At 38.7% G+C, this 24,971-nt stretch overlaps 1 protein-coding gene across 1 annotated transcript in view; it reads right to left on the minus strand.

Annotated features, from left to right (window-relative positions):
* Nucleotides 1-22,973, minus strand: part of Frmd7 (FERM domain containing 7) — a 92,118-nt gene extending 69,145 nt beyond the window's left edge. Inside the window, exon 1 of the mRNA XM_048796566.1 lies at nucleotides 22,788-22,973. Coding sequence (XP_048652523.1) covers nucleotides 22,788-22,973 — 186 coding nt within the window. The remainder of the gene's footprint in view (nucleotides 1-22,787) is intronic.
* Between the last annotated feature and the right edge of the window lie 1,998 nt (nucleotides 22,974-24,971).

Below are 24,971 nucleotides of genomic sequence, written 5' to 3' on the forward strand. Positions count from 1 at the left end.
AAAAAAAAAAAAAAAAAAAGAAAAAAAGTAAAAGAAAAGTCCAGCCAGGTGGATTAACTAAAAAGTTCTAGCAATGGGTTGGGGTTGTGGCTCAGTGGTAGAGCACTTGCCTAGCACATGTGAGGCCCTGGGTTTGATCCTCAGCACCACATAAAAATAAATAAATAAAATAAAGGTGTTGTGTCCATCTACAACTAAAAACATTTAAAAATTCTGTCAATTACTCAAAATGAAATAATATCAATCCTTCACAAATATTTTCAGAAATGTGTGAAGGGGGTATTTCTCAAATGTTTTGACTATATGTACTTTTAATTTTTTATTGGTTCATAATAATTATATATAACATTAGGATTTATTTTCACATAATTATAAATGCATGGAGTATAATTTGCTCAAATTAAGTCCCTAGTACTTCTCCTTCCTCTCCTTTCTCCTCCTTTTACCTTTTCTCTACTGATCTTTCTATCTATTGCCATTTTTAAAAATTAGTTTCTTGGGGATGTACATGACGATGAGATTCACTTTTAGTATATTCATTTATGCACATTGGGAAGTTAAGTCAGATGCATTCTGCCGTTTTTCCCTTATGCCATCCCTCCTTCCTCTCCCTGAGTCCCCTTCTTCTACTCCCCTGATCTTTCTTTCATTTTGATGGAATTCCCATTTCTTCCCCCACCCCCTCCAATTTTAAACTAGCTTCCACATATCAGAGAAAACATTCGACTTTTGACTTTCTGAATCTGGCTTATTTTTAAGAAGCCAGTATAACCCTGATACAAAACCCTATAACGCCACACACACAAAAAGACACTACACAGCATTATCACTTTGAAAAATAGCAAACAGAATTCAATGATATTAAAAAACAGATGATACATGATGATGATCAAGCAGTATTTATCCCAAGAATACAATATTGCCTTAATATCTAAAAGTCAATTCATGTGATACAGGTAATAGGCAGAATAATGGCTCCCCACAAAATGTCCATGTTCTCATCCCCAGAGCCTATGAATATGTTCTATTACATGTCAAAGGGAAATGAAAGTTATATATGGTATTAAAATTGCCAGTCTGATAATAAAGTTGGGAGATTATGCTGGATTATCTGGGTAGGCCCAATGTAATGGAAAGAATCCTTACAAGGAAGAAAGAGACAGAGGAGAAAGTAATCAGAATGTTACTACCTGAGAAACACTGGATCTGCCATTACTGGCTTTAAAGATGGAAGAAGGGAGTCATGAACTAAACTACATAGGTGGTCTCTAGAACATGTAAAAGAATGAAACAGATACTCCCATAAATCCTACAGAAAGGGATATAGTCCTGCTAACATCTTGATTTTAGCTCAGTGAGACCTCAGTTAAACTTGTAAGGTATAAAACTATAAGATGATAAATTTTTACTGTTTGAAGCAAATCAATTTGTAGTTAGTTGTTACAACAGCAATAGAAAAATAATACAGATTTTGATACCTGAAAGTGGGATGCTGCTGTAATAAATAGCTTAAGATGTGGAGGTGGCTTTGGAATTGAAAAATGAACAATGGATGGAGGCTTAAAGAATGTGAGAAACCTGAGTGAAAGAAACTTGGATTGCTTTGAACATACTATTAATAGAAATATGATGTTCAAAATTGTGTTGGTGAGGGGCTGGGGCTGTGGTAGAGCTCTTGCCTAGCATGTGTGAGGCGCTGGGTTCAATTCTCAGCACTACATATAAATAAATGAATAAAATAAATATCCATCAACAACTTAAATATATTTTTAATTTTTTTTTTAAATTGCATTGGTGGGCTGGGGCTTTTGCTCAGTGGCAGAACACTTGCCTTTCATGTGTGAGGCACTGGGTTCAGTTATCAGCACTACATATAAATAAATGAATAAAATAAATGTCCATCAACAACTTAAATATATTTTTTAAAAATTTTTAAAAATTGCATTGGTGGGCTGGGGCTTTTGCTCAGTGGCAGAGCACTTGCCTTACATGTGTGAAGCACTGGGTTCAATCCTCAGCACCACATAAAAATAAACAAATAAAATAAAGGCATGCTGTCCATCTACAATTACAAAAAAAGTTTAAATTGTGTTGGTGAAGGCTCAGAAGAAAACCAGAAGCATGGTAAAGAAAACACATCATCTTAGTCAATAAGTCATTGTGAACAAACTTATTAGAAATATGGATGTTAAAGACGCTTCTGGTAAGACTTCAAAAGGAAATGAGGAGCATATTATTGTAAACTGGAAGAAAGGGATGTTTATTGTATAATAGCAGAAAACTTAGCAGAATTGCATTCTGCAGTTATGTGGGAAAAAGAACTTTTCTGCAGTTATGTGGGAAAAAGAACTTATACATGGTGAAATTGGACATTTTGCTGAGGTTTCCAGATTCAGTCTACAAGGTGTATTCTGGTTTCCTCTTGCTGCTTTATAATAATATAAAAGAGGAAAGACAGTTTGAGGGGAAACTTTTAAACAAAAAGGAATCAGGAGTTGGTGATTTGGGAAAGTCTTAGCCTATTCAGATTTCAAAAGTTGCTAGAAGCTGAGTGAAAGCTTGCTGGGCATAGTGGTACACATATGTAATGTCAGTGACTCAGGAGGCTGAGGCAGGAGGATAGCAAGTTCAAAGCCAGGCTCAGCAACTTAGTGAGACCCTGTCTTTGTATAAAAAATAAAAAGGACTGGAAATATAGCTCAGTAGAAAAGCACTCCTAGGTTCAAGCTCCAATACAGGGAGGGGGATAGTTTCACTCATGAAACAGCATGTTCTAGAACAAAACCTGAGGGTGTGGCTGAGACACCTTTTGCTAATACTACAGAAAGATCAAAGGATCAGAGTATACTAATCCTTCCTAATCTGTGGTTTCCCTTTCAGTGGTTTAAATTGTCCCCCAGTGAACTGCAGTTGAAAAATATTAAGTAGGAAATTCCAGAATAAATAATTTATAACTTTTAAATAACTTTTATTATAGTGTATTGTTATGGTTGTTCTATTTTGTTATTAGTTATTGTTGTTAATATTAGGTGCCTAATATATAAATTAAGCTTTATCATAAGTATATATGTTTAGGGAAAAAAAGAATACAGTTTGAGTATTCTAATCTGAAAATTGGAAATCCAAAATGTTCTAAAAATCCAAAATTTGTGAGCAGCAACAGGACTCCACAAGTGGAAATTTCCACACTATAAAACACAGAATTATTAAGAATATTATGTCTGGGGCTGGGGTTGTGGCTCAGTGGTAGAGTGGTCGCCTAGCATGCATGAGGCACTGGATTTGATCCTCAGCACCACATAAATGTAAAATAAAGAGAAGTAAATGAAGATAAAATAAGATGTTTAAAATAAGATATTTAAAAATGCCCTCTGGCTATGTGTATAAAGTATATATGAAATAAATGAATTTCTTGCTTAGTCTTGGCTCTTATTCCCAGGATATCTCATTATGTATATGCAAATATTCCCAACTCCAAAATCTCTGGCACTTATGATCCCAAGCATTCCAGATAAGGAATGCTCAATCTCTATAGATAGGGTTTGGTTCTACTTGCGGTTTCAGGCATCCACTAGGGGCATTGGAATGTAATCCCCATGGAAAAGGGGAGACTACTGTATTCAGTGATGCAGAAGACTTTTTGAAGAGATTATGGTATAACTCAGATCCCTTCAACCCTTTCTGCAGATGTCAAAAATAGAGATAGAATTATTTAGGATAGATCTGTGGAGGAGCCTCTTGCTTAATGGAGTTAATCTCTGTGACAACCATGGGAGAAACATAAGGTTCTTGAGAATTTTTACAAGCAGAAACACTGCCAACTTGGACTAAATAGGACAGAGAGAGTATTATATGAAAGAAGACTGTCAGAGCCCCCAAATTATATATGCAGGAAGCAGGCTGTGAAATAACAATCTGCATATGTGCTACCTTTTATGAAAAACAAAGGACGAATTGGAGGGCATGAACCTAAAGGGCAGAATTGTTACTCCACAGGGTGAATACATTAGCTTCATCATTTCCAGGTCTTAAAAATATATTGAGTTTGCCTTTCCTGATGTTGAAACTGCTAAGGAAAAACGACTCCTTTTATTAACCTCCATGGATATTAGGGATTGAACTCAGGGGCACTCGACCACTGAGCCCCATCCCCAGCCCTATTTTGTATTTCATTTACAGACAGGGTCTCACTGAGTTGCTTGGGGCCTTGCTGTTTCTGAGGCTGGCTTTGAACTTGTGATCCTCCTGCCTCAGCCTCTGGAGTCGCTGGGATTACAGGCGTGTGCCACCACACCTGGCCATTTTCTCTCTTTTTGAATAGGAGTTTATATAACTATTATTCCATACCATTGTCATCATATTTTGGTAGCCAGTTACTTGCCTCTTGAGTTCCATAAATCCACAGATTGGACAGGAATTGTGGCTACAATGGATTATACACAGAGCTCATCCATACTTGATTTGTATCATTTAGGTGAGGGTATTTAGGTGAGGATATTTTTGAGCTGATAAGATTTAGATAATCTATTTTACTTTTAGTTACTGATATAATTGGAATGAGACATTTGGAGATCATGGGATGGGATAAATGGATTTTGTATGTAAAACAAACATATACCTTTGCGGGTCAGAGGCATGCTGTAATCAGCAGAGTAATGGTCAGCCCCAACATTCATATTCTGATGCTCAGAACTGTGAATATGTTGCATTACATGCCAAAGGAAAAGGAAGATTACAGATGAAATTAAGTTTCATAAAGTGATGGCTATAAAATAAGAATATTATGCTGGATTATACAGTTAGGACCAGTGTTATCACAAGCATACTTAAAGGTGGAAGAGGGAGACAAAAGAGGAAGGAGCTAGAATGACAACATGGGAAAGACTGAACCTGACATTGCTGGTTTTGGAGATAGAAGAAGAGAATTGCAAACCAAGGAATGCAGGAAGTCTCTAGAAGATAGAAAGGGCAAGAGAATTTATTCTCCCATCAAGACTTGAGAAAGGAATATAGTCTTGCTAACTAGCTCTTGATTATAGCTTAATAAACATGTGTTGGACTTCTAATATACAGAAATGTAAGACAATATGTTTCTGTTGTTTCAAGCCCGTAAGTTTATGGTTAGTTGTTACAGCAGCAAGATAAAATTTATACACCAAGCTGGGCGCAGTGGTGCATGTCCGTAATCCCAGTGGCTTGGAAGACTGAGGCAGGAGGAAGCCAGACTTAGCAACTTAGTTGAGGCCTTTAAATAACTCAATGAGACCCTATCTCAATATAAAAAATAAAAATAGGCTGGGGATGTAGCACAGTGGTACTACATCCTGAGTTTAATCCCCAGAACCTCTCCCCTAAAATCATACACTGTATGAATACAATAAAAAACTAATAAATCACATGTTTATCTCAATAGACACAAAAAAATTAAAAACATATTCATGATAAAAACTCTCAAAATACTAGAAATAATCAAGGTTGTTTTAAAAGTATAAAAGATACTTATAAAATACCTACAACTAATAACAATCTTAATTTTTTTTTGGTACTGAGGGTTGAATCCAGGGGTGCTCAACCACTGAGCCACATCCCCAGCCCTTTTTTATATTTTAGTTAGAGACAGTGTCTCACTGAGTTGCTTAGTGCCTTGCTAAGATGCTGAGGCTGTCTTTGAACTCATAATCCTCCTGCCTCAGCCTCACAGGCCTCTGGGATTACAGGCATGCACCACCATGCCTGGCAACAATCTTAATTATTTATTAGTGAATGCTTTTACCTCTAAGGACAGGAATTGGATGGAATGTCTACTTTTATTGTCCTTTTTTATTTTTAGTTTTGAGACAGGACCTAAGTTGTTGAGGCTGGCTTTGAACTTGCAATCTTCCTGCCTTAGCTTCCCAAATCACTGGGATTATAGACATGCACCACTGTACCTGGTAACTCTCACCATTTCTATACAGCGCTGTACTTGAGGTTCTAGCCAGTGCAATAAGGCAAACAGAAAGAGGGGAAAAATAGTGGAAATCCAGATTGGAAATAAAATTGTTTTATGCATAGATGATAAAATTATTTACATAGAAACTCCTTAGAAAGTCTCCCAAAATGACTAGACCTAGGAAGTTTAGCAAATTTGCAAAATAAAAGAACATTATGAAAAATTAAATTTAGTTTCTATATACTAACAGTGAAAAATCTGAAATTAGCTGGGCACAGTGGTACACACTTGTGATTTCAGGGATCCAGAGTCTCAACCAGAATGATCTCAAGTTCAAAGCCAGTCTCAACAATTTAAACAGACCCTATCTCAAAATAAAAAATAAAAAGAGCTGGGATGTAACTCAGTGGTAGAGCATCCCTAGGTTCAATCCCCAGTCCCAAAACAAAACAAAACAAAATGAAACCCTGAAACTAAGAAGATAATTCCATGAATAATAATAGCATTAATACTTGAACATAAGTTTAACAAATGAAATACTTTATTTGTACAGTGAAAACTATAGGATATTGCAGAGATAAATGAAATAAAATTTAAATAAGTGGAAAGATTTTTATTTTCATGGATTAGAAGACTCAGTGTGGTCAGATAGCAATCTTCTACAAATTGATCTATGGATCAATATCTAGGTTCAATGCACTGCCTATCAACATCCCAACAGATAATTTTTAGAAACTGACAAATTTTCTATTGGAATACAAGAATATAAAATAGCCAATACAATATTGAAAAAGAAAAACAAAGTACAGGTCTTACATTACCTGATTTTAAAACTTAGCTATAAAAATAGGCTGGGGATGTAGTGATCAAGGCAGTACATATGGATAGGCAGAGATTAAAGGAACAGAATGGAAAATTCAAACATAAATATCTGAGTAGTCAATTGATTTTTGGACAAGGTAAAAAACAATTCAATAAAGAAATGATAATCTTTTCAACAAATAGAATGGGGATATCTGAATATCCATATGAAAACAAAGAAACTTTAACCTTACCTTACATATATGCAAAAAAATCAATAAGCCTTAATACCTTGAGGATATCTCTCTGACTTTTGAATAATGAAAAACTAGCATTGATTATGATAGTTCACAAAAAATCATGAATTTTTCTCTTTTGGTCCTGGGGATTCAACATAGGAGTGCTTAACCACTCAACTACACCCTTTTTATTTCTATTTTTAAATTTAGAGGCAGAGAATTGCTATGTTGCTTAGGGCCTCACTAAGTTGCTGAGGCTGGCTTTGAACTCACAATCCTCCTGCCTCAGCCTCCCAAGCTGCTGGGATTGCAGGTATGCACCACTATGTCTGGCAAAAGCATGGATTTTTAAAGAAACTGGTGATAAATTTCACTTACATTTAAAACTTATTCAATGGTACATTTAGAAAATCAAAAGGCAAGCAAAAGACTGTGAGAAAATATTTGTAATGCTTATATCTGACAAAAGACTTTTATCTAGAGCATATAAAAAAGCTCTGGATAGTGTTACATGAAGATAAAAAATATGGACAAAATATTTGAACATGCACTTTACAATAAATATTGAAATGAGCAATAAGCACATGAAAAGATGTTCAAGACCATCTGATCATCAGGAAACTGCAAATTAAAATCAGCATGATATCGTAACTCACATCCACTGGAATGGGTAAATTTACAAATGACTGGCCCTAGCAAGTGCTGTCAAGGATGTGAGATAGCTCTAAGTCTGACATATTTCTCTTACAACACATCCATTGGAATATTAAAATAAATAACCACTTTCAAAAAATCTGTGGCTTTGCTGGGGGACCATGGTGCATTCCTGTAAACCCAGTGGCTTGGGAAACTGAGGCTTGTGAGTTCAAAGCCAGCCTCGGCAATTTAGCAAGGCCCTGTCTCAAAATAAAAAATAAAAAGGGCTTGGAATGTGGCTCAGTGGTAAAGTTCCTCTGGGTTCAATTCCTAGTACCAAAAATAAAAAAAGAAAAGGAAAAAAGCAGCAATTTTTATAAAGTTAATCATACGTATTATTATGCAACTGAGATACTCCATTTGTAGATATTTATACAGGAGGAATTGTTTCCACAGAGATTATACATGGATGTGTATAGCAGCTTTATTCAAAACTGTTCCAATCTGGAAAAAAAAAAAAAAAAAACAAGTATCCATTAACAGATGAATGGATAAAAAAAATGTGGTGTGCTCATATAAAAGAATACTACTCACCAATTAAAAGGAATCAACAACCTATATAAGCAATGGCAAGGATGAATCTTAAAATTATTATTACATGTAAATGAAGCTAACACATTTATAGGAACATTTATACAAAATTAGTCAAGTCTCCAGTAAAAGAAAACAAAAACAAAACCATTATTTTCCTGGGACCAGCAGTAGAGAGTTCTGACCACAAAAAGACACAAGAAAACTCTTTGAGGTAATGAAAATATTCTATATCTTTGACTGTGTTGGTGGTTGTATATTTGTCCAAACTCGCCAAACTGCACTTTTAGAATTGGTGCATTAACCCACATGTATATATGCCCATTACTATAATAAAATACTGGAGGCTAACTACTTTACAAGGAAAAGAGGTTTATCCAGCTCACAGTTGGAAGCAGTAAGTGCAGATAAGGTGATACCAGCTCTGGCAAGGGCCCTCCTTCACTGCATCATATCATGGGGGATAGCATCATGATGGAGCAAGTGAAAGAGAAGGAAATTACATGGCAAGACAGAGAGCTGGAGAGTGGGAAAGAATCAAGGTTCTCTCTTTTATAACAATTCACTCTCATGGGAACTAACCAGGGTCTCATGAGAACTATCCTATTCTCTTCCAAGGGTGGTGCCCCCAATGACCTAACCACCTCCTACTAGGCTTTCCCTCTTCAAGGTTCCATCACTTCAATATGACCACACTGGGAAATCATGCTTCCAGCACATGAATCCTTAGGGGACAAATCACATTCAAAGCCTAACAATATTTGACCTCAAAAATACAAAAAAAATTCTTACAATTGCTGAAATATAAGGAGGCATATGTTTAAATTGTCCAATACTCTTATGATTACTCCAATCTCACCTCCCATGTTTGTGTCTATTTGAAAGCTGTAGTCAAGACATTTTGAATTTTAACTATAATTACATCAATCAAAAGCTTATGGACAACATCTAAAAAGAAGAGAATCACTTTCTACCCAAAGTCATTGTGGACAATGTACTAGCCCCGGAATCCAGAACTGTGATAAATCAGGGTCTTTGGTTACAAGTAACAGAAAGCCCAAATTAAACTAGCTTAATTAATAAGGAATTTGTTACATCCTTTATTGGAAAAGTCCAGAAGTATATAGATATATTTGATCTAGTGTCTCAGGCAGCAAATACTTAGTTTATCTCCATATCTGTGTCTTTTCCCATGGTGTCAGTGTGATTTTTTTTTATCAGACTCTTCTATTATATTCCTAAAGTGGCTGCCCTGCAGTCCCTGGGGCTATAGGCTTTATCATTCATCCAGCATGGAAGGGGAAGTTTGTTTCCTCCAATATTTTAAACAAAGCTTCTGTGTCTTTAGCCCTTTTTGGTTTGAATTGGATGATGTGTTCAACTCTGACCCAATCTCTGAAGCCAGGGGCATGGAATGTATTGACTGACTTGAGTCAATAATATGTAGACTTTTCAGGTTGTCTTCCTGCACTTAGTAATGTACATTTAAGGTACCTCTGTGTCTTGTTCTGGCTTGATAGCTCTTTTCTTTTTGGCATTGAAAAACATTCCATTGATTGGACATACTCCAGTTTATCCATTTACCTACAGAAGGACATCCTGGTTGCATCAAAGCTTTGGCAATTGTGAATAAAGCTGCTGTAAACATACGCATAGGTCTTTTTGTGGACATACATTTTCAACTCTTGGGTAAATGTCAAGGATCAGGATGGCTGGATCATATGGTAAGAGTATGTTTAGTTTTGTAGGAAACTGACAAACTGCCCTCCAACGTGTTTGGCATTCAATGGTCAATACTTGTAACCCTTTTAAGACATCTGGCCTTGAGTGATTAGAGCCCACCTCCCCCTTTTTTTTTCTTAAAGTACAGGAAATCAGAAGAGCCTGAGAGCTTACATCCCTCCAGGGCAGTGCTTAGCCAATGACTGAGTGCTGTGGGAATATCAAAGTCCAGCTCTGATGTGTAATTTACATACCAGAGCTTCCCTGAAGGATAAGAAAAAGGTTGGGACTTAGCCTGAAATTCCATCCTGCCCCACCCCCATGCTTCTGTTTTCTAGTTTCCCCATTTAGCTAGAAATACATCTCCGTTCCTGCTTAGAGTTGGGGGAATTGCCATTCTTTCCAACCCACTCTCTTTCTATGCACATAATCCTAGGAATAACTACTACTGAACATCAAACTCTTACAGTATTTAGGAGTTTTGAATATGTTATGACATTTCATCTTTTACAACAGCCTCCTGATGTGGAAATTCTTATTATTATCCCCATTTTATAGGTGAGAAAAATCAAAGTCCAAAAAAGGTAAGTATCAGCAAATGACAGGGCTGGGATTTTAACTCAGGTAACACATGCCCGATTCTGGTGCCCAACTCTCTTCCTCTCCATTTTTACCTACCTCTCAGCAGATTTAAGAATCTGGATTTTCTCCCTTCTTTCCCCTGTGTGTGCATCAGAAAGTTATCAATTAAAATATGTTCCCATTGTATCCTAATATTTGCCCCTGAACTCAAGTGTCTGAATTTCTGCAGGATCCATCTTTGATGTTTGCTTTGGGATTTCTATATATAGTTTGTCTTATAATATGTTACTTCTGGAACTTCTAGGAAAAAAAGAAAGGGAAGATGAGGATTTTGTTGATGTTATTGTTGTTTTGTGGTATTGGAGATTGAACCCAGGGACATAGTATCACTGAGCTACACCCCCGGCCCTTTTTGTTGTTTTATTTATTTTATTTTTTTTTAACACAGAACTGTTTGTTTTTTTATTTACTGGGAGAAGTCTCAGACATAAAATAGCATTAATCATTATTATTGATACAGAAAACCATGCATCAATTGTCACTTTTTTTTCTTTTTTTTTTATGGTTCTAGGGATTGAACTCATGGCCTTGTGCATGCTAGTAAACACTCTACTTTTGAGTTACCATCCCAGTCCCTTTTTTTAGGCATTTAGCTAACAATTTTTATGTATTATTTTATTTTGATACAGGGCCTAACTAAGTTGTTGAGACCAAAGTCACTCTATTTAGTGTTTAAGTTGTTGAGGCTGGCCTCAAACTGGTGATCCTCCCACCTCAGACTCCAAAGTCACTGGGATTATAGGTATGTGCCACTGTGCCTGGCAAAAGACATGTTTTTATTGAGTGTTCACTATGTGCTAGGTATTCTTCTGATCAGTTAATCAATGCATTTCAATTCCACACAAACCTATGATGTGGCTACTATTTTTATCAGATATGGAATGAAGACAGTTTTGCAGACAGAGAAACCAAAGTTCAGGAAGGTCTTACCCAAAGGTCAGCTAACCAATAACTAGCAAACCTAGATTTGGGTCCTGTTGATTCCAGAATTTGTCTTTGTTCTTTCCCAATTAACCAAGTATCCAATTTGACTTGGCAACTGAGCAAACGTGTTGCCTCTCTCCTTACTGACACACTATTATTCAAGAGGGTATTTGCTTAATTGAGGTACATATTTGTTTTGCACCAGGTGCTGGGTCTGATCTTTGCAAATGGTGCTATTTGCCCAAAGGTATTTGAAAAGATTGGAAAGAAGCTATGAGACCAAAGTCACTCTGCACAGTGTCTCTTCTCCCTGCACAGCCAGTTCTGCATTATACATCTAACCCTTTTTGGAAGGTTCTTAGGAGGAAGAAGGATGACAAGGGAGGTGGGTGACCAAGGAGGGCACAATTCTTCCAGGCTGAAGTTCTTATTCTGCAGGATTTTATGTAAGAAGCACCAAGATCTTTGGGGTGTCTATTGTGTGCCCACCTTCCTTATATGCTGTATATCCATCATTCATTCATCAATACCTGTTGAGTCCTGTCAATGTGAAGCATTATTGTAGACACTGAGAATGTAGCATTGAACAAAAAAGGCAAAATTCTTGCTGTTCTAGAGCTTACATTATAGCAGAGACCACAGAAAATTCTGCTTTTCTTCCTGTACATCTAGCCTAACTCCAACCTCTGTGTCTTTGTTTTCTTTCTGTTTAATATATTGGTGTTCCAAGTGAGAATTCACTTGCAAAGAGGACCCTGCCACCTAGAAAATATTGAAGCTTGATATAGAATACTCTAAACAAATGAGATCATTCGATCTAAAATGAATCCGTAATTTAAACATATTCCTTTGGATCCTTAAAAATTCTATTTTGTAACCAGGCATAGTGTAACCTGGTGACTTGGGAGGCTGAAGCAGGAGATCACAAATTTAAGGCCAGCCTCAGCAATTTAGTGAAACTCTGTTTCAAAATAAAACACTAAAAAGGCTGGGGATGTAGCTCAGTGATAGAGTGCCCTATCAACCCTCAGTATGATAAAAAAAAAAAAAACCCTGAGTAGTGTGGATTCATAACATGGGTTTTGGCTGGGCTACCCACAGGATCATTAGTCCTGGAATCCCTGGGTTTAGACCATGCCAGGGAGGGCCTGCAGTTGAAGGAAGGCAGTCTAGCCTCCTTTCAGATTCCAGGGATTAGATTTCAATCACCTATGAAAGGAAAAGAAAGAAATTTATTAGTTCCTTTCTGCCTTTGAAAATTTCCTGTGGTCCCTGCAAAGGTGGTCCAGGTTCACAGACATTCAATGGGACTCTTTAGGAGAAAGGGCCTGGGGGCACCTCATGTTACTGAGAGAGCCAAATAGTACATGTCCAGTTGACTGTGCCAAGATTTCAGCTTAGAAGCATGATGCACAGTATATTCTATCTTATTTGGCCCCAAACTCTGGCTTCCTCCATTACCAATCTCCAAGTCAGTATACAGCTGGAATATTTAGCCAGTCATGGATGCCCTCAATTGGCAAAACATAGCCAGGTCTTTGAGAGCGCATGCAGTGAAATCCACCAGATGGTGATGTTTCCAAACAAGGTGATGTGGAGCATGACTTTGAGCTGCCTGGGAGGTCTGAAGTGTTTACTGATGCTAAACTAAAAGAACGCTTCTGATGTTGCTCAAAAGTCAAAGGGCACCTCTAAAAGCCAAGAAGATGATGGGTCTATGCAGAGGAAAAGAACAATTTGGGGCAGGCTGCTTGGAGCCAGGAATCAATCATTTACTCTCTAGACAAGGAACCCTTTGGCCTGCTGAGGACTAAACCCACACTCCCCTAGGGCCCCCAGTACTTTATGCCTTTGAAAAAGAGATACATGACTAAAAATTAAGGCTGATGTCAGAGATTTCAGCCAGAAAGCAAGTTCCAGTGTCTGCCCTAAGATCAGCCCAAATGAGGCCCCATGTCCCACATGATCTGTATCAGTGGTTGGCAAACTTTCAGAAAGGGCAGGCCACATCTTTATTTAGCCCCTCTAATTTAAGGTTGTACTTGCCAGGAATACATTTGAGCAGTTGAGGTCTCTTGACTCAACCCTTCACATACGTTCAGCAAATATGATTTCTTAAATATTCCAGGACTGTTTTTTAAAATTCAACTGCAAAAGCTATTGGGCCAATTTTGTGCAATCCCTGCCTTGATCCTCCCCTGCCAGAATATCCTCACGGATCCTTTGACCTGCCTTGAAAAAATGTATCCCCCCCCTGGCCTGTGCAACTCTGCCCTATAATTTTCCTGGGGATTGGAGGATTTTTCCAAAGGCCAAGTCACTGGTATACTCTCTTCCTTGGCCTTCAAGGCCCTTGTCTATCAGTTGTTAACATCCTTGTCTATCAGGAAGGAGCACATGCAGTCCTTCCTGTAGGCATCTTTAATTTCTACAATGTTGTCCATCAGGCTGAGCAGCTCAGCCCAGCCAGAGACCACCAAAATACCTGGGTTCTCTTATCCTCCTTATCTTTGCCTTACTCCTCTTCCCAAGGCTAATTTAGTCATTCTTCATGCCACTGCTTAAATGTCACTGTTGCATATATGTCTAGTCTGATTCCTGGACTAGAATAGCTTTGCCTCATGCAAGCTCAGAAGCCCCTTTGTAGCACTATTCCAGCTCTACATGAAAAGTTGTTTAAGGGCTGGGGCTGTAGCTCAGGGTTACTGTGCTTTCCTGGCATGCATGAGGCCCTGGGTTCCATCCTCAGCACCACATAAAAAAATGAAAAAATTGAAAGTTGCTTAAATATCTTTTAATATCTGTTCTTTATACTAATGGACTACAAGATTCAGGAGAACGGAAATGTCTACTTTGTTCTCCATTAAATTCTTAATAATTATATGATTTGCTAATAATATGCACTTATATGTGTCAGGCATTATTGTATGTGTTTATGATGTGTATCAATTCATGTAATCCTTCACAACGGTCTACAGAGAAGTGCATTATTATTGTTACTCAGTGAGAGGTGAGGAAATGAAAGCATAGAGAGTTTAAGTAGCTTGCCTAAGGTCACAGAACTAGGATAGGGTAGAAGTAGGATTTGAACTCAAGAAATAGGTCTTCAACTGGGCATGGTGTTGCACTTCTGTAATCCCAGTGGCTAGGGAGGCTGAGAGAGGAAGATTGCAAGTTCAAGGCCAGCAATAGCAACTTAGGGAGGCCCTGGTTTAAAATAAAAAACAAAAAGGGCTGGAGATGTGGGTCAGTGGTAAAGCAACCCTAGGTTCAATCCCTGGAGAGGGGGGAGAGAAAAAAATAAAATTGGGCCCAGATCGTTGGTGCACACCTATAATCACAGCTCTGGTGACTGAGGCAGGAGGATTGTGAGTTCAAAGCCAGCCTCAGCAATGGCAAGGCGCTAAGCAACTCAGTGAGACCCTGTCTCTAAATAAAATACAAAATAGGGCTGGGCATGTGGCTCAGTGGTCAAGTGCCCCTGGGTTCAATCCCCAGTACCAACTAATAATAATAAATAAAATACAAAATAGGGCTGGGCATGTGGCTCAGTGGTCAAGTGCCCCTGGGTTCAATCCCCAGTACCAACTAATAATAATAATTTTTTTATTTTTTTATTTTTTTATTTTTTAGTTATCGGCGGACACAACATCTTTGTTTGTATGTGGTGCTGAGGATCGAACCCGGGCCGCACGCACGCCAGGCGATTGCGCTACCGCTTGAGCCACATCCCCAGCCCCAGATAATAATAATAATTTATTTCATTATCTGTTATCTGCTTATTATTATTATTATTATAAAATAAACAAATTAATTAAATTTTAAAAATTGGTTTTCAGAGTCCATGGTCCTAATAACTACTTTCCCTGGGACTGACATGTGAATGGAAGTAAATGAAAAGAAATGATCACCTCTAACATATTCCCCAGTTGTGATCAGAAGCACTGTTCTTCTTGAACCCCAGAAATGGTCTATTTGTGTTAGAACCTGGAATCCACAGGAAGGTAAGTACATATTTATCAGCAATCTCATTTCAGAGGAGTCCACTAAGTAGGAATTCCTCTGCCAGGCTAGAGAGTGAATACCTTAGGATTCCGTTCCTTTATATTACACACCAACATCCCTAAAAGTCAAACAGGGATTAAGGTAAGGCCTCATCTATAAGACAAGCCACAAAAGGCTGAGCTATGCTAGATTATTTGGGATCAGGTTCATTTACTAGCAACGGAAAGCCCCCAAATAACAGAAGTTTGTTTCTCTTTCATGTTCAATAATCACTAAAGCCATTAGTCCACGACTAGGCATGGTGGTTATAGCAACAGGGGCTATGAATGAAAATGTAAACCAGGAGGAAGGACGTAAATGAGTGGAGCTCAAGGGCAGAGGTCTAAGCTAGACATACAGAATGGAAGTCATCATCACAGAGGTAGTAAGTAGTGCTGGAGACCACATTCCCTCTTTTGTTGCTTTGTCATATATAGCTTTCATACTTAAAGTCACCCATAATTCACAATGACATTGAGACCTTCAGTCTTTTCCTTCTCTTTTGGCCAGCAGGAACGAGGAAGGGATGGCATGCCCCTTGACCTTTAAGGACACTTCCCAGAAGTTACACACATCACTTTTGTTTATAACCCATTGGTCAGAACTGAATCACAGGATCAAATGTGTCTGAAGGGATGTTAGGAATTATAGTCTTTATTCAAGGCACACCTGGTCATGTGCCTAGCTTAAAATTTCAGTTTTACTAAGGAATAAGGGGTGATTGGATATTGTGCACAAACTAGTGGTCTCGACCATAAATATAATAGATTCTATACAAGGAAAACACCAAAATGTCTAAAAGAGCAAAAGACATCTCTTTAAGGAAATAAAGGTAAAATTCCCCAGAGGAGTGAATGTTCCAAATGGACTTTGAAGCATGGAAAGAATTTTGCTGGGGCAGATCATTTTAGATAGGAGGATTAGTGAGAACAATGCCATGGCAATCGAAATGAGCAGAATCAGTTGTTGTTTGACTGAAGCTTAAGGTCCAAGCTGGGGAGCAGCGGAAGGTAAGGTTGTAATGGAAGGTTGAAGTCATTTGGGGAAAGATTTGAATGTCAGAACAAAGAGTACTTAATTTGCTGGTCAAGGAGTAACTAAACGCTTTGATGCAGAAAGTAATACAGTTTGAAAATTTCTACAGCACTAGTGTTACAACATGAACAAGGAGTGGATGGGATCAGATTTTTTAAAAATAGCAAGATATGTAGTTTGGAATAGAAGCAGAGACACAGAGAGGCTATTGTAATATGCAAGTGGTAACATGGACCTGAATCAAGCAATGATAGCAGAGATGGGGAGAAAGAAACAAATACAAGACACATTGGAAAGATGGAATTTATTGGAATTTTATTGTGTAGTGGGACATAAGTAAGCTCATCTTGAGGTTTCAAATCTAAGTCTCTGGAAGAAAATTGGACTATTCATCAAAATAGGGAATACAATGGGCTGGGGATGTGGCTCAAGCGGTAGCGCGCTCACCTGCCAAGTGTGCGGCCCGGGTTCGATCCTCAGCACCACATACAAACAAAGATGTTGTGTCCGCCGAAAACTAAAAAATAAATATTGAAAAAAAAAATAGGGAATACAAGAAAAGAAGATAAGTGGGAGATGGGGTATAGAAGGGAGATGGAAAGCTCAGTTTGAGGTACATTACATTTTTTTCTTTTTAATTTTGAGACAGGGTCTTGCTAAGTTGCTGAGGCTGGCCTCAAACTTGCAATCTTCTTGCCTCACCCTCCTGAGTTGCTGGCATTATGGGCATGTGATATCACATTTGGTCTGAGGTATACTGAATTTGAAGCACCTTTGTGCTATCTAGATAAATATATGTATCAGAGAGTCAAATCTGAGTACACGGAGCCCAGGACAGAGGGCTGGACTGCAGATACACACTTGAGAGCCTTTCTCATAGAAGCATTAACAGAGGCCCTGGGAGGAATGAAACTTCAGAATTTGAAATTATAAAGAAAGAAGAGACTAAGTCATTATCATGAGCATTCCAAAATAGGACAGAGCTTCAAGAATGAAGGGAAGGAAGGTCAATGTCAACTGCTTTAGAGAGCTCAAGGAGGATGAAGACAATGAAAGGAATTCCAGGGTAACAAGTGAAACTGTCCTGAGCTCTCTTGGGTTGTGGGAAGTGTTGGGCTAACAAAGCAAAGCAAGGAAAAAGAAGAAAGACCCAGATTGCAAGGCAGAAACTGTGAGCAAATGATAAGGAAATTGAGGGGCTGGTTGTAGAGTGTTTGGCCTGCAAGTGGGGTGGGCATCAAATACACTCACATGTAAGAAACCATGGGGCATCCAAACTACAAGGTCCCTAGAAACTTCATCTAATCCCTAACTGAATTGTACTAAGAACAAAATCTATTTTCCTCAGAGAGAAATCTAAACATTGCTGCTCTTGAGTGTTACTAACCAAGGGACCAGGATTCCTTGGCCCCAGAGGAACTCATGTGAATAGTACTTGCAAACTTCTCCTCAATCCCATTTACCAATACAGAAAATATTTCCAAAGATTCAAAGTCTGACACCAGAGAAGTAATTATCAGTCTTCCTTGAGGAGATACAATATTCCCTCTGGGGATACTGATAAAGAACCATGTTCCAGTCACAGAAAACAGCATCTGGAATCCCAAGGCAAACAGACATTTTGGTGCTTGGTAGGCCTTGAAAACTAGAAAATAGGTTCACTGACTTCTTTGATTTACCACAGCCTCACTCTGATTAATTCTCAAATATCAAAGATGCAGTCAAGGATGGAGACTTTCATGAATTTCCAGAAAGTACTTTCAGCTAGTTCATGATGGAGGACCTAAAGACCAGGTGACCTTTGTTCTTTACACATAGTCCTTTCTCAATACTTCCAAAGAATTGGTCTTCAAGGCCCAGAAGACTGTTCGAAAAGGCTACAGGAGGAAAGAAACATCACACATGTGGAATAAACAATGTAATTTTCAAAAAAATTAAAAAGTACTCTACTTGTTTTTAAATTTAGATAGAGGAAAACCACTATTCAATAGATTTCAACAAAAACAGAAAATATATTGTAGGTCACCTCAAATAGAAGCTGTCACCAGAAAGCAATAGCTCCCTATTTCCCTTCACCTCAGCCCCTGGTTACCAACCTACTTTCTGTTTCTAAGACTTTGCTTATACTACATATGTCACATAAATGGCATTATATAACATGTGGTCTTTAGCACCTGGCTTCTTTCACTTAGTGAAATACTTCCAAAATTTAGATGAGGAGAAAGAAATGAAATGGAGCACAGGAGCTGGGGATAACAGAATAAAGGACAGGACCAGCAAGATGATGGGGAGATGGAAGTAAACTGATGGAGACAGAAATTTTTGTTTTGGGGGGGGTACCAGGAATTGAACCCAGGGGCGCTTAACCACTGAGCCACATCCCCAGCCCTTTTTGTATTTTATTTAGAGACAGAGTCTCACTGAGTTGATTAGCACCTTGCCATTGCTGAGGCTGGCTTTGAACTCGTGATCCTCCTGCCTCAGCCTCCCCAGCCACTGGAATTCTAGGTGTGTGCCATGGCACCAGGCTAGAGACAGAAACTTTAAAAGATGGATAGAGAAAGGGAAAGAGGAGACTGGAAGAATTCCATCTTGGAGTTATGGGAGGGTGTAGGTCTAAAGGGAGGGTGGCTAAATAAGATAAAACACTAGTTCCCAACAGCAATGATGCAGCAGAGTAGTTACTTGACCTCTGAAACGTTTGCTAACTCTGCAACATCCTAGCCACCATCATTTTCCCCGTGGGAACATACTTGTATATTTATTTTCAAACTGAAAGTTTATTTTTGAAATAAAAGTTTATTTACCTGTGGCATTCTGAAGGGTTTACATATTTATGAAGGAATGTCTTGGTTTATAGAATTGTCCCTAGAATCTTAGAGTTGGCAATTTTGTAGCTTTAACCTCAAGCTATTCATTTCTGAAAAGCTTATTTCCTAAAGCAACAAGATACCGCTTCACACCTATCAGAATGGGTTAAGCCCCAAACACTGATAAATCCCAAACCTGACAAGAATGTGGAACAACAGGAAGCCTCTTCATTGCTGGTTGGAAGGCAAAATGGTGCAGACACTTTAAAAGATAGTTTGGCAGTTTCTTTAAAAAAGCTAAATATATTCTTACCCTACAGTCCAGCAATCACACTCCTTGGTATTTGCTCCAATGAGTTGAAAAATTATGTCCACATAAAAACCTACTCACAAATGTTTACAGCAGCTTTATTTATATTTGCTGATACTTGTGAGCAACCAATGTCCTTCAAAAGGAAAACACATAGATAAATCTCAGTGTGTTGATAAAATGGAATATTATTTATCAATAAAAAGAATTTTCAAGCCACAAGAAGATGTGAATGATCTCTGAATGCCTATTGCTAAATGAAAGAAGCCAATCAGAAAAGGTCACATATCATATGCTTCCAATTATATGGCATTATGGTAAAAGAAAAACTTTGGAGACAATAAAAAAGATCAGTGGTTGCCAGTGGTCCTGGGAGAGGAAGGGGAAGCACAAGGGATTTTTAGGGCAATAAAACTCTTTTGTATTGTACATAGTGGTCGATGCATGACATTATGTATTTATCAACCCCCACAGAACTGTATAACACAGAGTGAACCCTAATGGAAACTATGGGCTCTGGTTAATAATAATGTATCAATATGGATTCAGCAATTATAACATGGTTACCACATTAATGCAAAATATAACAATAAGAGAGACTGTGGCAAGTGAAAATGTAGGAGTATAGGGAGAGTGGTTGTGGGGATTCCTGTACTTTATGCTCCATTTTTTCTGTACATCTAAAGCCTTGGGCATGGGAGGGCCTTGTGCATGGGAGGCAAGCACTCTACCAACTGAGCTACATCCCCAGACCCCCATGATTTAAAATTATCTCAAATCAGTTTTAATCCCTAATATAATGGAAAAGTGTAAGTAGTTTTATATTGTATTGTTTAGGGAGTACTGCCAAGACATAAAGTGTACAACTTCAGGAAGATGTAATTGGATTTTTAAAATTTTTGTTTTTATTTTCAATTTGCAGCAGGTTAAAACCATGGATATTAGGGCCAAGTATGGTGGTACATGCCTATAATTCCAGTGGCTTGGGAAGCTGAAGAAGGAGAATCACAAGTTCAAAGCCAGCTTTAGCAATTTAGTGAGGCCTTAAGTACATTAGTGAGACCTGTCTCAAAATAAAAAATAAAAAGGGCTGAGGATGTGACTCAGTGGTTCAGAGCCCCTGGGTTCAATCCCTTGTACCCCCAAAATAATAATAGGTATTAAACCTGTAGATACAAGGATACAGGGGAACAATATTACCACAACATTTCTGGATTTAAAAAACAGAGATGTACAGACTTCTTTGCCTCTTGTGGCTTCTGATGGTAGCTTTCAATCTTTGGTATTCCTTGACTTTAAGCCATATCACCCCAATCTCAGTTTCTGCTTGACATTGTCCCTGTGTGTCTTTGTCTGTGTCTCCTAAGAGCAGTTGCATTGGATTAAGGACATGACCTCATCCTAATTCATTTCTGCAATAACTCTATTTCCAAATAAAGACATGTGCTAAGGTATGGGGCAGGGGGATTAGCATTTTAGTATCTCTTTTTTGGGGGGATACAATTCAACTATCAGATGAATGAATTCAGTTATAGACATGTTTTGGCCTTTGGCCTGAAGCAACACCTTCTTACAAATGACACCTACTTAGAATAGCCTTGTTTTGGAAACAAGGGTTTATTTACTCATGGAATTCATAAAGTGTTGTGTATTCCTGGGGGGGATATCCTCAGATTGTAGATCTCTCCTTTGGAATCTTAATGGTGTCAGACTTTTGCCTTTACACCTTCCCTGTGACTATCCTAGGAAAAGCTCACAGTGGCCTTCTAATTATTGTGTCCAATTGATGTTTTTAGCACTTCACAGTGCCATTGACAGAGCTGACCACTCCCAGTATCTCAAAAATCTTCCCTTTCTTGACATAGGAGACATAACCTCTGCTACCTTCTCCAGTGTCAATGACCTTTCTTCCTCAGACCATCCTTTAAGCAATGGAAAATTTTCTGGCTCTCTCTTTGGCCTTCAGATCTTGTTTGACATCATTGTAGGTGATCCTATTTACTCTCATGGCCTTGGTTTTATGTTAATGATTTCCACGTCCATATCTCCAGCCTTGTATTTTTTTTTTTTTTTTCGAGCTTTAGTCCTTTGCAGACTGGTGAATCCAGGGGCTGATAGGACATCTCTACTAGAGTAATTTGTGGGCCTTTCAAATTTAATACATCCCCCCAAAATTTCATTTATTAACTTCATTGCTTACCTCAGTGAAATCACCATTGATACCCTTCACACCCAGTCTGTAGTTCTGCCTTTTTTTAAAAAAAATTGTTCACTCATTTATTCAATTATTTTTATGTGTGTGCCTGTGAAAGAGCATTAGTACTCTGATATATTTGTGTGGGTATTTGTTTTTTGGTACTGGGGATTGAACTCAGAGGCACTTTATCACTAAGCTACATCCCCAGCCCCTGTTTATTTATTTATTTGGTACCTGGGATTGAATCCAGGGGTGCTTGACCACTGAGAAACATCTCCAGTCTGTTTTTATATTTTATTTAAAGACAGAGTCTTGCTGAGTTGCTGAGGCTTGCTTTGAGCTTGTGATCCTCCTGCCTCAGCCTCCTAAGCAACTGGGATTGCAGGCATGCACCTCCACTCCCAGTCCATTCTCCCTCTCTCAACTGGTCTTTACTTCTCCTGGTACTCACTACCTTTACCCCAATTCAAGCCGTTCTTATATTTTCCAGGACCATTTTAATGGCTTTCTGAATGGTTTGCCTCCCACTCCAGATGATACTTCAGCTGGCACTCACATGAAACTGGTTGTATTGGTGGCTCTCCACCACATCAGAATGAAGTTTGTTTCCCTTGGTGAGGCATTCAGAAGTTGGCCTTTTGTACTTTGAGCCTCATCTTTTGGTCTGCTCCACCTGCTCCCCAAAGTTTCAGTCATATCAAACTACTTGTAGGATCTCACTGTGCATTATGGCTGTATAAGTTTACTTGAACTTTTCTCTGTCTGGAATGTTCCCCCATCTCTACCATGAAGTCTTTAGAAAAAGCTTTGGGCTAGACCTCTTGTCTAAAGAGATAAGAAAGTTGGGTCTATGTGACAGCTTTCTCTGGGGGAACTTCCAATAGGCACACTGCTGGTCATTTGCCCCCTTTGCTTCTGGGCTCTGGAGCACCATGGCATAGTGACCCTGGATCTCTGCCAGGAGCTTCAGGGCAAAGACAACTTTTGTGGTTGGTGGACTCTTCCGGATGTATGTCAGTTCCGGGTAAGGCTTTGAGGCTGCCAAGTTTTCAGACTGGATCTCCTGCTGGCAGGCGGACAGTTTCTCCATGCCCTAGGTGCCAGCATTGTGAAGGTTTCTGCCAGGGGTTCCATTTCCCCATAGTTGCACAGACAGCTAGATCTTCCCTGTCTTAGGGCCTGCCTCAAAAGCAGATGGGTGAAAGGGACTGTTCTAATCCCTTTGGCTTCTAGGCATGGGACTCAATCCATAAATGATCTGTTTCTCTGTTATAGAATATCCTGCCCCCCCTCCATTTATGCAATCAGCCAATATTTACTGGTGGAGAACTGTATGTCAAGACCTGTACTAAATCCTGAGAGCCCCAGAATGCATAAAACAAGCCAAAAGAAATACTGCTTTTTTTTTCCAGCCTACAGAAGAAAATGGGAGACAGGCATTATACAGAAAGATCTACAAATATTTAACAATAATGATGAAAGGGAAAAGTGCCATAAAGGAAAGGTACAAGGTTCTCTGAATGAACCAGTCTTTCTTTTACCAGGCTGATTTGTGGGAGAAATGAAATTCTTCAAATGAGCACAAAGCAACTGCTTTTCTTGAGGTTTTAAGTTTTTCTTCTCTATTTGTATGAGTTGTTCATATATAAATGCTATTAACCCCTTGTTTATCATATTTGTTATGATTACTTTCCAAATTTTAAAAATCTAGTCAAATATATATATATTTTTTTGTACCAGGAATTGATCCCAGGGGCACTTAACCACTGAGCCACATCCCCAGCACTTTTTTATATTTTATTAGAGACAAGGCCTTGCTAAGTTGCTGAGGCTGGCTTTGAACTACTGATCCTCCTGCCTCAGCCTTCCAAGTCACTGGGATTAAGGCATGTGCCATGGCACTCAGCTAAATCTAGTCAAATCTAAACATCAGCTACATCTGAAAATTACAGGCAAGTTGCATACAGGATGTCCCCAACTTGAGTTGATCTAATATTTCCTTATGATTAGGGGGTATCTGCTGGCCTTCTCCACTACAGTTACTCTTTTCCCCTTTGCTTATTATTTTGTAGATTTCTTCTCTACCCTGCTTGGCCTCCAATGCCCCAAACCAGGTTGCTGTTCCATGGATGCCTTCCTCATCCCTGAATGGGCAGCCTCATTACCCTCTTTGGGTTCTGACACCCCATGTAGGACCTCTCTTATGTGTGGACACCCTGCCCACACTGCAGACTGAAACCCCTGTACCTGCTTGGCATCTAACTCTATATACTACCGTGCTGGGAGTCTGATGACCCCTTTCTTTGAGAGCCCTTGCTCGTTCCTCCAAGCCACCATGCTCCTGACCATTTACTGACTTGGGGACTGAATTGTTCAGGAAGAGGAAGCAGAAGAGTTATACCCATTTTAAAAGCTCTACTCACCCTGCTACCTCCAGAGCCTGGGGCCTCCGTGCCTTTCACAGGGATTACCTGGATTAGCACAAAATGTTCCACCTTTTTCAAGAATCCCTTTAAATGTTCTCTCTCTCTCTCTCTCTCTCTCTCTCTGAAGCATTTTCTCAGCCCATCCACATGACCTAGACTTGACTGGTGGCAGTGGGTATAAAGAGAAGTTGATGGCTATAGAATGCGTGATGAAGGCAAAATTGACAAGACCAGCTGATCAGTTGTATATGAGAGCAAAAAAGAAAAATCAAAAATGACTCAGGTGTTGACTTCAGTAACTGAGTGGTTCCAATAACAGAGATGTGGAAGATTGGAGAAGAGACCTACTGGAGTGAAAGGAGGAAGTCAAGAGTTCTAAATTTTGACTTCTATTTGGTATCCAAGTGGAAATGTTAAGTCAGCAACTGGATATAGATCTTTTAAATTTGCTGTATTTTAAAATTCCTATCATATTTGCCATGCTAATACTCAATTCTGGATAAGTAAAGTTATGTTTTTATTTTTCTGTTCCTTTTACGGGTTTATAACCTAGAATTCAAAGATGGGCTGTGTAAATGTTTCAAATTTATATGAAAATTTTCCATATACATATGTATGTGTTTTATCTGAATAGACAATACACTGTGTTAAGCATTTAATTT

The sequence above is a fragment of the Marmota marmota genome, unplaced genomic scaffold (genome assembly GCF_001458135.2).
Source record: "Marmota marmota marmota unplaced genomic scaffold, marMar, whole genome shotgun sequence".
Taxonomy (NCBI): domain Eukaryota; kingdom Metazoa; phylum Chordata; class Mammalia; order Rodentia; family Sciuridae; genus Marmota; species Marmota marmota.